Below are 12,867 nucleotides of genomic sequence, written 5' to 3' on the forward strand. Positions count from 1 at the left end.
AATAGTGCCAGTATTTAGCCTGAAGTAGTCCAGGATCGCTTCCTGTAATTCGGAATGAAACCGTGTCGAGTAGAGCAGTGGTTCGAAAGGACCATTTACGTTCCCGGCCTCCTTCATAGGGCAGTGTGAGAGTCAGTCGGACTGGGGTGTGGTCAGAAAGTGTACGTGATAGTATCTTAATATTAAGTATCCATGGGCCAGTATTTTCTGAGAGGTACCAGTAATTCAGCCGAGTCCATATCGCATGCGGGTCAGAATAGAAGGTATATCCCGGGGTATTTGGACAATGAGTTAGCCAAAGAGTAGTCGTCTGTTATGCCATGGAAGGCCCGCAATCAAGGGGGTTTGCCATTATGATATTGGAAGTGGTATCAAGTTTGGGGTTGATTGTTCGATTCAGATCGCCTCCCAATATTGTAATATAAGTGTCAAAGCGGCCGGGAATGGCCGACAGGTCATGAAAGAAGGAGGGGGTCGTCCACATTGGGGGCGTACACATTTAAGAGCAAGACCCATTTCCTCAGTCAAGTGCCAGTAACCTCTATATAACAGCCTTGTGTGTCGTAATGGTAGTGTGATGATGGAAGGGAAGGCTTTTGTGAATAAGTATGCAGACACCGCAGGAGTAAGAACTGTTATTGGAGCAGTATCTATAGGTCCCCCCAGAGGCAGCGAAGGAGGGTGAGGATTGGGAGGGAATGTGTGTTTCCTGCAGGAAGGCCACTGTTATGCTGCGACGGTTAAAATACAATAACACCTGCTTACCCTTGCGAGGGTTGTTAAGACTTCTATTGTTCCAAGTGAGGAGTGCAAGATCGACTTGCTGCTTTACCTCCCATCATTCAGGTGACTAAGTATCATCACCATGTATAGAATCTTAGTTTGTCATGTATGGCCCTGTGGGAGCAGAACAGGGGGGGAAAAGAGAATAATCAGGGAATATAATTTAAATAAACCCATTTCCCCCACTCACACTAGACCAGAAGGTGCCAGCGAATCCCCAAGATAGCAATGATGCAAACAGAGAACCCAAAATGATATATGGAGTGCTCCTTAGAGGGGCGAGGAACGCAACAGGCGCCATTGCCCAGTCGGAAACCTGTTATTTGAAGTTTTGTCCAATAGAGTGAGGCTACACAACAAGAATGTGCCATTGGAACATGGAGCAAGTGAAAAAGTGAAGACCTCTAGATATGACTGAATGCATATCATGCAACTGAGCTGGGATTGAACAGGTCAGCACTGGAAGATGTGTTCGGTTTAGGTGATGAGCGTTTCGGGGGGGATGTGAGTCGTAGAAGGTTTACCAGGTCTCAGCGGTTTACAAAAGGATACGACTTCAGCTGAAGAGTCGAAGAATTTGGCTTTGTTGTTCACCATTATCCGTAACTTGGCAGGGTAGAGCATACCATACTGGAGTCCATGCTTACGAAGCGATGCCTTGGCATCGTTGAATTTTCTTCTGGCTTCCTGAATGGCTAATGTGAAATTGGGATAGATGGCAATCATTGCGTTTTGGTGTTGCAAGGGTGATGGTTTATGGGCTAAGCAGAGTATGGTGTCCCGGTCTCAGTAATTTAGGAGCCCTGCAACTATAAGGCTTGAGGGGGTTTCCTGTAGGGGCTCAAGGGCCCAGAGATCTTTATTCTCTCTCAATGATGAATGTAGACGAAAAAGATTCCGGGCCAAAAATGTAGGTGAGGAGGGATCCTACAAACCGTTCTGGTGGGACCATATTCATTGTTTCCGCAATGCCCATTATTCAAATTCAATTACGACGTGATAAGGCTGCCAAATCTTCATTCTTAATGGCTATTGCTTTTAGGAGGAGTTCGTTTTCTCCAGGCGATGTGCCATACTGGTCATGTTATCTTGAACTCCAGACATGTGGTCCTCCACAGTATCCAGGCGACGACCATGCCGCTCCAGGCAGTCCCCCATGTGGTCCAGACGAGAAACAAAGCTGTCAAGGCAGGCGTCCAAGGCTCCAAAGCCAGCCCACAGCTCTGGGGGCTAAGCGGCATTCCGGTTTTCCTCCTTATCTGATGAAGCCCTAGATCTGTGAGTGGTCTTGGGAGGCTCAATGGTAAGTCTGCTATTTAGAGTCCCCCCGGCTCCTAGTAGGTGCGCAGTGGAGTATACAAAGGAATCACAGAGGCAGGAAGAGCTGTAAAAGAGACGATCAGTATACGTTGGTGGGAAGCTCAAAGAACTGTATTATGTCCGGTTGTAGAGTTTGGTCCCAACATCTGGTGGGTCGCCGAGGAATGGTGATGAGGAGGTGGTCCCCATGACTCTGTGGACCCGGAGAGCGCCTTGCTGTATATAAAAGGGAGATAGAGAAGAAAAACAGATGTCTGTCTTGGGAGAAAGGCAGGGAGTGTCAGATAAGCGGTGGCCAAGGGAGGAGTGCCCAGCAGGCTATCTGGAGTATCAAGAGTTTGCTCTGGGCCCAGAACTCCTCAGATGTGTTCCAGGCGTCGGGAAGTAGTGGTAGGCGCAGCCGCAATCTAAGCAGCATCCAGTACGTTCTTGTGGCCTGGAGGAGTGCTTCCGTCCGCCGGATCTGTAACTGCCAGTGGACCGGCAGATGGTGAAGAGTGTGACTGCCTGCCAGGGGGAAAACTGGATGTCTGCCTCGACCGCTCGTGGTTAGGCCACTCCGCCTCGCACAGAAGTAGTCACCGGACAGGGGGAGAACAGGCCGGCCTCACAGTATCTGCCACAGAAAAATTTAGGTAGGCTGCGGACTAGAGGCAGCAGGTCGCCAACTGTAGTTCAACAGGATGGGCAGAGCGCGAGCCCAGCGGGGTGCCTCCACACCAGTCTCCAACCCGCCCCCCAGCGCAGCGCCCGACAATCCGGGCTCTTCAGGGAAGGTTGAGCAGACAGAAATCAAGCGGCCTCAGCGGTGTCCAAAATGTCCCCGCGTCCTGACAAAAATGCACGTCTGCTGGGTTTGCAATCGCCAGGGGGTGCTGCGGAGTGCGCCCTCCTGTCAGAGTAATCACAGTGGCGGTTTAGGTCTCACTCGGCTGGGCTTCCCCTTGTCTCATAGTTGCGTCCGGACAGGAAGAGTGCAGGCTGGTCGCAGCACAGCGAAGGTAGGCTGCTGAGTGGGGGTTGACGGCCGTCAGTTGTTCCAGAGGAAGGGGATGGTTGGGGCCCAGCGGGGTACCACAATCTCGGCCTCCGGCTCACCAGCAGCCCCTGTTGCGAAGCCTCCGAGGCAAGCTGGACCGCACCCACCTCAGCCGGTGGCAGTGGTGTATGGTGGCCTCAGTGGGTCCCGATGGGCGGCTCTTGGCAAAAGTTACAGCTCCTGAGGGTTTGGGAGGGTAGTTCTGTCGCCCCCATCGGATATGCACGGTGTTCAGTGTTGTGCACCTTGCAAGATTAGGTGAAGTTGTCCGAAGCATCAGAGCCGAGTGGCATGATAGTCAGTTTAGCCACGCCTCTGACATGTGCCCCTCCCCCCAAAATCGGCCCAGGAATGGGGGAGGGCAGGCACACAGCTCCAACCCTTTCTTATATATATATATATATATATATATATATATATATATATATATATATATATATATATGTACGGCACTGGGGAATCGCAGATAAAGCCATCAAACAAATACTTTCAGCTGAAAGCAGCCACCAGCTATTTGTATTGATACAGAGGGTGAGAGTGTGTCGTCTGTCTATGTGTGTCGTCTGTCTATGTGTGTCGTCTGTCTATGTGTGTCGTCTGTCTATGTGTGTCGTCTGTCTATGTGTGTCGTCTGTCTATGTGTGTCGTCTGTCTATGTGTGTCGTCTGTCTATGTGTGTCGTCTGTCTATGTGTGTCGTCTGTCTATGTGTGTCGTCTGTCTATGTGTGTCGTCTGTCTGTGTGTGTCGTCTGTCTGTCTGTGTGTGTCTGTCTGTCTGTGTGTCTGTCTGTCTGTGTGTCTGTCTGTGTGTGTCTGTCTGTGTGTGTCTGTCTGTGTGTCTGTCTGTGTGTGTCTGTCTGTCTGTGTGTGTGTGTCTGTCTGTGTGTGTCTGTCTGTGTGTGTGTCTGTGTGTGTGTCCACCACATACGTGGGTCAGCCCATCTCTGACATTGGCTGCCTTCACTGTTAATGACTGTGTTCTGCTTTTTGCACAAGGAGCACATTCGCACACAAAGCAGTTTGTCTCAGTACCAGAGACTACTATAGCAATGTGTGTTTTCAAGACCAAAAATGTTTGCGTTTAATGTGTGTATATGAGGCTGGCTTCTTAGATCAATAAATCTTTGCAAAAATCATGACAAAATAAGCATCGACAAAGCCGAAAATTTGTTCGCCGGTTCTTGTTTACAGTGGCACTATTTTTACAATTGTAATTAAGGATACAGTGCTCTTTTAATGAGGATCTTAAAATCTACTTCGTATGTAGCTTTTGAAATGTAACTAAAATGCAGCAGTTTAAGCTGTGTTTGGTGGGGCCATGCTGTTGTTTCAGTACCAGTATATCCGAACAGTGGTCCCTAGACGCACAACAATCTTAAATACCAAATAATTGTTTATTTGTTACAAAAGAAAACATTATGAAAAATGAAACTTATTAACACCGGCAAAGTGGGTGAAGGTGGCGAAACGTGTTTGGTTCTCTTTTAGGTGTACACACATTATAATCCAAACAAGAACAGAAGAGTCAACAGTTTTTTCGGTACCAGTATATTCAGTAAGAGGTGTTGTAGTCCTTATTGTCCCCTCCTTTTTGGAACACTTCCTCCAGGCTTCAGTAAATCTGCAATATACTGACTTTTGTGTGTGAACCCAACGGGACAGGGCGAGGAACCAGTTAAAAAAAATTGTAAAAACATAAAACGCCTGGTTGTACTGTACTCAGTTACTCTACTGTGTCCATTGCAGAAGCCTATGCCAAAGTCTCAATAGTACTAGGTACTGGCACCAGTTTGTACTGTGTAAGTGGCCGAGCTGTGTTGTCTTCAATACCATTATGTATTGTTACCAGAATGTACACATGAACGTAGGCCCTGCTATAAGATTTGTGCACTGTACAAACTGTGTTCCACCCATTTTTTACTGTTACCAGTATGTGTTGTGTGTAGGGCAAGACCTAAGGCAATATCTTGTGTACAAGAATCACAATGTGCTGATACCAGTAAAGTGCAGCGTGTAAGGCAAGGCAAGGCCTGTGCATAGTGTAATGGTGTACTGCCTTGTCTATCCCATATGCTTACCATTTTCTGTGAATTTTATGCACAGGAGTACTGTTCACAGCACTGTCTATCACTGTGCAAACCTCTGAGCACATTTAAAATGTAGACCATTCCAAAACCCAAGGAGTTTACTAAGTAAACCTGCAATTTAGAAATGTTATGGGTCTTTTCTAGGTGAAATTCTAACATGCATTAATTTTAAAAAAGTATTACAAGTTCATTGACCGAGCTTCTAGTTGAGGATGATAAAGTTAAGTTCACAAACCACAAAATCTGATAATTAGCTCTAGTTTTGCAACCACATTTTCCCCCCTCCTCGTACCCCAAACCAACTTGATGGCAGTGTTTAAATTGGGGCGGGATACAGGTATAAAGGGCACTGGAGATGCTTGTTTTTCTCTTGATCTTAGTTCATTTTACTAGGATCTCACCCCCTCCTCCCAATCCCTCAATAATCAGAAGTAGAGCCCCAAAAGGCACATTTCGCCTGGGGTGAACTGGAAAAAAAATCACTTCACCCTAGCACCTAGACGAGAGCATCACCATTATTTTAGAGAGTTCTCAATTTGAGGCGTGTTGATGAGCATCAGGTCAAGTTGATTGTTTTGACATTAAGTGCAACTTCAGGTTTTCGCCAATATATTTCTTTCTTCTTCTGTAGACCTGCCCAATACATTATGCTATACTTTTCTATGTTTATGCCCAGAGATTTTCTTTTCTCCTTTGCAGTTGAATCGGTCTATAGCTTGTACACATTTGTGGGGGAAGAGGGAGGTTGGATTACTGAACATGCTGATGTTACATTTTTGTAAACCTATTTTTATCCATTTTAATAGATTTGATTTTTGTCATGAGGACAAAGAAAAGCGACCGTCCGAAAATCTGGGTCAAGTATTGTTTGGGGAAAGAATAGAACCTTCACCATACAAGGTTTGTTTACACTTATTTAACTATTAAATTGCAAGTGTTAATTAAATGAATTGCCTTTCAAAGCTTTAAATTCACATGTTAAAATGTCACTAAAACCAAATTAATATTAGTAGTGGTCACCCAGAATATCCAATAGATGGGGAGGCAATGGGGTAGGCCTATTTCATGTGATCTGGTCATGCAGAGTAACACAGATGTATTGGCAGAAGGTAGTGACATACTTTCAATTGGCGGTGGGGGAGATGGTCAAAATGGACCTGCGTCACTTTTGTACTAGGCCTTCATCCTGCACAAAGATCTCAAATAAAATACTGTGTGGTAGGTCTGGGGCTTTATTCATGCAATGCAGAGAATCCAGATTCAACATAACGAGGCCCAGTTTATCGTTGATGTGCGAATAATTTGGATGTTAGCTGAGGAAGTCCATCTGACCATGGGTGGGATGTTTGTAAGAAGACCCTGTTAACTAGAGAGTGATGTCTGAGACATTAAATAGCCCTACAGCAGAAACAAATGGAGATTAGGATCTTCCCTGTCCATACCTTTTGCCCATGCCCTTCAGGACTTCAAGTGGGTTTTTCTAAGCTATGCATTCTCCATGGAACTGTTTGTATGCTTTGCTGTCAACTTGAACTGAAACTATGCCACGAGTGACCGCTACTTCACAATCTGGGGATATGGACTTGATATCTGTTAGACCTGACATCCTTGGCGTGGGTTTTTCCCCTATCTTTTGCCTCTGCTACCTGGATTTTTGATGCTGTGATGGATTTCGTTTTTGCTGGTTTAGATGCTTTGGACACTCTGCCACTGCTAATCAGTGCCAGAGTGTAAGTGCTCCCTGTGTAAAATATCATATTGATTGGATATACCTGATTGGCATATCTGTATCACCATGAAGTCCCTCGTAAAGTGCACTGTGTGTGCCAGGGCTGGTGATGACAGATGCTACTAGTGGGTCTGCAGCGCTGATTGCGCCACCCACCGGTGTAGCCCTAAAAAGGTGTCTCAGGCCTGCCACCGCAGGCCTGCCTGCAGTCCCCGGACTGCCATGTCCTCCTGGCCAGTGTCCACACTGACCGGGCCTAACCCTTCCCTTTTTATACACGTCAGTCATCCCTATGGAAGGCCCAAGGTACCCCCCTGGGCAGGGTGCAGTGTATGTAAAAGGTAGAGCATGTACTAGTGCAGGTAACATGTTCTGGTAGTGAACAACGGCCATTTTGTGTGTTCACTGCTGCAAGGTTATCTTGCTCCATAGGCTAACATGGGGGAGGCTGGTGCCAACGGCTATCCGCCTATCTTCCCATAGGAACAAGATAAGACATGAGTGTTTGATATCCCTGAGCTCAGCATTTAATAACACATCTTTTAGGAGAGGTTGTTTGTAAATCCTGAGTTGGAGAATAGTACTTTTTAGAGAGTAGCTGTTCTCTTGCCTGACCCTTCTGTGTGCCTGGGCGTGCTTGTGGATTGACTGTCTGGCTTGAGAGTGACAGGGGCTGGGGATCCCCCAGGAGGTTGGCTGAGTCAGCCCTCTGCTGAATGGCGGCATTTGCAAGGAGAGTGGAGGGAGGAGATAGCACCTGGGAGTGAATAGGGTTGTGCCTGCCTGCCACGCTGCTGGCTCCACCTCCTGCTGGGCGGCTGACGACTCTGCCCCTCACTCTGAAAAGAATGTAGAAGCCAGGAAAACAAAGTGCTCCAGCAACACCCAGAACTGGATCAGACCGGGCTCAGGACCCACTTGCACAAAGACTTCAAAGACTTTTAGGGGTATAAGTACAAGACCCCTGACAACAGATTTTTAGATTCTACCATCAAGAGGAACCTCTGCTGAAAGACGGACCGCTGAAGAGCTAAAGGAAGATTGCCTTGCTGTGTGCTCTAAGGGCTGACCTGTTCTGCTGTACAACTGAAGCTGAGAAGGAGAAGGGGTCTTGCTGTGTGCTGACTCTACCCACTTGACCAAACAAGACTTTGCTGTGTGCTGTGTCTTACACCGAATCTCCAAGGGCCTGAGAAGAGCTGGCCTCCTGTTTCGCAACCCAGGGATAGAAAGGTTGCCAAGAACTCAAAACTCTGCTGTGTTCCCCCCTGCGCTGCTGTGTGCTGCAGGGACCGTGGACTGTTCTACCAAACTTCTCAACATCTGCCGGTGAAGTGGGCGGGCTGCTCTCTGCCTCGTTGGAGAGTACCACGCTGATCCGGGCCTGACACCGGTTGCCGCATCAAGAAGACCGACGTGCTCATCGGCACGTGCCTTGCCGCGACCCGGAGGCCTGAGGCAGACCAAGAGTCGTACTTCCCTGCTCTACGAAGCCGCGCTGTGAGTGGCTGACTCCGGTGACGTCGACATCGTCACTGAGGGCTCGTCGAGGGAGTTGTGGAAACCTTGCGCCGAACAGCGAGAGGAGCGCTTTTACAACGAGCGCAGCGACACCGACGGAGCAACGTAGCTGCCTAACCAACAAGAGCCTACGAACTGATTCATTCTCAGCGAGTACCGAATCACGCAAGAGACTAGAGACTATCGCCTTAAAGATCCCAACCAACCCAGAAAGCGAATATAGTGTAAACCTGTGATACTTGATTTCAACTGCGGAAACTAGATAAAGATATATTATTTTTGATATAACTCACCTGTGTGGTCTAAGTTTGTGGTGCGCGGAGGGGGGATCATTGTGGTGTCTACGTGCAAATACCTTACACATTGCCTTGGGGATAAGCCTGTCTGCTCGAGCCAAGCTACCTAGAGGGTGAGCAGGGGTTATCTACCGTGTGTGTCCCTGTACCCTGACTAGAAGCAAGGGTCCCTATTTGGTCTAAGGTGTATACCTCTGCCAACTAGAGACCCCCAGATCTAACAATATCCTTCCAGCATCCTATTTGCACTCACTCTTAGTTTACTTCGATTTCTCTCTCCTGTTTCTTTTCTGCCTTTCTGCCTAGTATTGTTTGAACTTGCTACCAACTGCAATAAGATTAAAAATAATTAGTAATTGATTTGTTATTGTCTTACAATCGGTTTGCTCAAACCTTTTAAAATATTGTCTAAACAACCGAAATATTAGTATCCTAATGATTAAATGTCTGTTTTAGCCTCCACCAAACAAACCCTTGCACACACACCCACGTGTCTGCTTCCTAATAATATGTTGTAGGTTATTTCAACAAGAACATTCAGTTTGAAGTGGCTTGAATGTTAGATTGATTGTATTTTCATGTCTTATGTAAAAATGTAATTGAGGTAAATATGCCATCTGTGATTTTCAAAGTTTTACAACAATTTGAAGGCTAAGCCATTGACCACATTAACAGTTCTCTCATGACATGCAAATTAATGACCTCTTTGCTATGTCTGAATGGGCGAGAGTCCCATCCTGTGCACTCACTTAATTTAGTGTTAGACATATAAACCATTGACTGTTAGCATGGCTGATAAGATGTATACTGATGTTGCCATAAATCTTAGTATTAAAACGGAGGCGGAATCTACCTTGGGTTTCTTTCTTTTAGCTGAAATGAATAGACTTTTCAGAGGATCAGAGAACAAAGGAAGAGTCTTTTCTTCCATGAAAGACTAGCACAACACAAACTGACCTTTTAGGGAGAGAAACTCATCAGAAGGACTGTTATTGCTGAGTGCACTTTTCAGATTTCATGGTTGGTGCGTGGGTTCTTTGAGTGCTTCAAAGGACACATTTGACTACTAATATAATGCAGTTAACATTTTCTCTGGGAGTAACTCTGGGTTTGCTGGAAAGTCAGTGCTAGAGTCTGCAACGTTTGTTAAACAAGGGTTTATATTAACACCAAATGTTGGTAAGAAAACAGTAGTTCTCTGAAAGCAAGTCACCGATCCCCCTAGACTCTGTTTAGAAATTGAAACACATAGCTATTGAACATTCTTCAATTAATTTGAAAGTAATCCAGCTTTAAGATAGACTGAAACAGACTTTAGAGGGGGGAAAGGGACAGCTGCATGGCCAACCATAGCTGCTGATTTAACTCCATTCTACAAGGGGAATTACAAATGTCAAAACCATGTTCCATCAACTGACATAATGTCTCATAAAGGATCCACGGTGTCTGCTGATAGTCCCCATGGTGCCTCTGAAGTGAGAATGGCGACAGCTTTTTGGATCAGGAAAGAAAAATAGTTGCAGAACCTGGCACATTTATTGATTTGAATAAAGCGAATTTCCATCCCGCCTAATTGACTTTTACACAGAAATTTCCCTCACTTGTGGTGCCTTACTCGAGAACAGAAACCTGCAAAGCAGGCACATGACTCCCTTGCATCTGTTCAGACACCAGTGGGAAAAAAAAGGATGGAAAAACCTACCTTACCAAAGTCACTGGCCTAAACACATTGACCAAAATAAATAGCTGCTCCCTGCAGGGGGGTGCAATGCTGGCTCCTCCAGCATGCGGGTTGCCGGATAGGGCTACCCATATGAAATGTCCAATGATGGGTTGCCCAGAACTAGAATAGGCTGAGGGAGGGGGGCCCCCTCTCCCCTTAATTAGTAGACAGGGCCATGGGGTCCCCAAAGCTGAAAATAGCTCGGGACCGTGTGCACCCCCCCTCCCCTTTAAAAAAAAAAAAAAAAAAAACATTGCCTTAGGGGTTGGAGTGGCCAGGGCCATAAGCTCCGACCCTTCCACATTTTTTCCTGCCATTTTCCAGGCTGATCGACAGTATGCTTCCTCTACAGTTGCGTGTTGAAAAACTATCTGAAATCCTTGATGGAGGAAAATGCATGGTTGATTTATTTTTCGTCGTAATCTTTCTTCTGTAGTAGATGTCCAAGATGAGTGGGTTCCTTCTTGTTGTCTCCTGGTCTAAGGACACATCCACGTTTCTCCCTTTTACTTGCTGCGGAGTATGCAAAAATCACTTACAAGCGCCACCTGTTGGCCCCGCCACTTCCACGTTAGTAGTAAGCAGTGGTGCTGGCAATGGGTAGGTTGGCCACATGCCAGGCCCTGTTGCCAACCTCCTACTGTGCACTGCAGCAGCGATTGGCTAAATTATTACTTTACGTTAAAACCCTAGAAATTCACAGGGGAAAAAATTGGTTAAAGTAACTTTATAGTTGGGTGAATATATCAGTGACAACATAACTGTTTGGGGCTAAAAGAAAAGACAAATTCACCAGTTCTAGTTAGCAGAGCTAACTAGAACTCGTGCCCCTCCTGTGCACTGCTTATGACCTTCCATATTACATGATTCCGACATGTTCTATGACCTCGTTTAATGAGTGTGTTAGTTTGTTTCATAGTTTGCATAGTGGTAGGTAGCTACCATATTACTGTCCAGCTAATGGGTGTAAGTGTTTACCATACACATGTGCTCACAATGCATAGTAGGTGTGTAGCATTTTTGGGATTCTGCAGAAAAGTTTCCAACAAGGAAAGATTGTTTGTACTAAATACTAATTATTGTAAGCAACCTTCAGTCATTAGACAGAATTGTTTCAGCATGACAACTTCTACTTAATATAGAAGACCCTGTGCACCGGGTGCTAACCTGTGTACATGTGCTTCTTTTGCTTCAGAAGATGAGCTGTCTGTAAAGTGCTCACCATAGTATGAAGAATGTAGATGGTATAATCTTTAGCACTGTCAGACATCGGTTATTTTATGCGATTTTGTATTTTTTTGACTAGTGTTGCATAAAGGCTGCACTGTTCTTAGTAGATACTTCTCAATACTGTGTGGTGTATTTCTCATGAGCATTTCACTGTATGCAAACCTTGTGGTACAGAGTAAACTCTCGCCATAAACACTGTTTACAGTACCCACTTTTCTGCTCATATCCGCTTCAATTCTCAATGTAGATTTGGTGACTGAGAGACGTTTGATTCGGATAAAGGCTGCCCTTAGTAGGTTATTAATTGTGGAACAGATGTTGAGTAGCTTGAGTAACTTTCTCTGAGCAGTTGGATACATATTCAACACAGTGTGCAATGAGGGTTTCCCATATATCTCTTGATGAATGTTAATGTGAACTAGGCTATTCTTGAGGTGTATGCTATATGGTCAACGTTGCACATAATACATGCCTGCTACACCTAAGGGTGATGGCGTTGATGATGCTTTATATTATTCTAAGCTATTTTGTACTTGCTTTCAGGCTTCAAATACCATACTAGTTTATAGAGTAATATAAACAAAAGAAGCTTGGATAAGGTCATCAATGATGTAATTTGAGATGTCATCTGTGAGGTCATGTAAGATGTCGGAACACGTATGAGATCATAAGCAGTGCATGGTAAGGCACACGTTCTAGTTGGGTAATAGACTACTGTAGGTGCTGTGGACACTCAATTATAGGATCTGCTCTTTGATCTTAATCTGGCCAGTGACTTCATGTTAATATATTTTCATTTGTTTATCTGCACAGTAAATCCTATGAAGTAATACGTCTTTTGTTTATTGAAGAATATAGCTTCAGATACGAATAATGTGCATTCTGTATTGTTGCAAGGTCTAACTGCCCCAAACTGAATGCTTGTCAATTATAATTGACTCTTTAGAGTCACAAAACGTTTCTGGCCTTGTTCACTGAAAAAAGGCTTTAATCGCTCTTGCATGGATGGTCTTAGTCTCATCTAATACCACCAAAGGCAGAAATTCTCAGGTTGAGTATCGTTCTTCAAATGTTTTGAAATCCCTACCAGAATATAAAACGCTATATAAATGAACGTTAATAAAATTAAGGTGTCATT

The 12,867-nt window shown here is 45.3% G+C and overlaps 1 protein-coding gene across 1 annotated transcript in view; it reads left to right on the forward strand.

The window, feature by feature from the left end:
• The window catches only part of TM9SF2 (transmembrane 9 superfamily member 2), a 262,110-nt gene that overhangs the window by 38,802 nt on the left and 210,441 nt on the right, over positions 1–12,867 (forward strand). Inside the window, exon 3 of the mRNA XM_085622258.1 lies at positions 6,037–6,130. Within this exon, the coding sequence (XP_085478384.1) occupies positions 6,037–6,130 (94 nt within the window). The remainder of the gene's footprint in view (positions 1–6,036; positions 6,131–12,867) is intronic.

The sequence above is a fragment of the Triturus cristatus genome, chromosome 8 (genome assembly GCF_964204655.1).
Source record: "Triturus cristatus chromosome 8, aTriCri1.1, whole genome shotgun sequence".
NCBI lineage: Eukaryota > Metazoa > Chordata > Amphibia > Caudata > Salamandridae > Triturus > Triturus cristatus.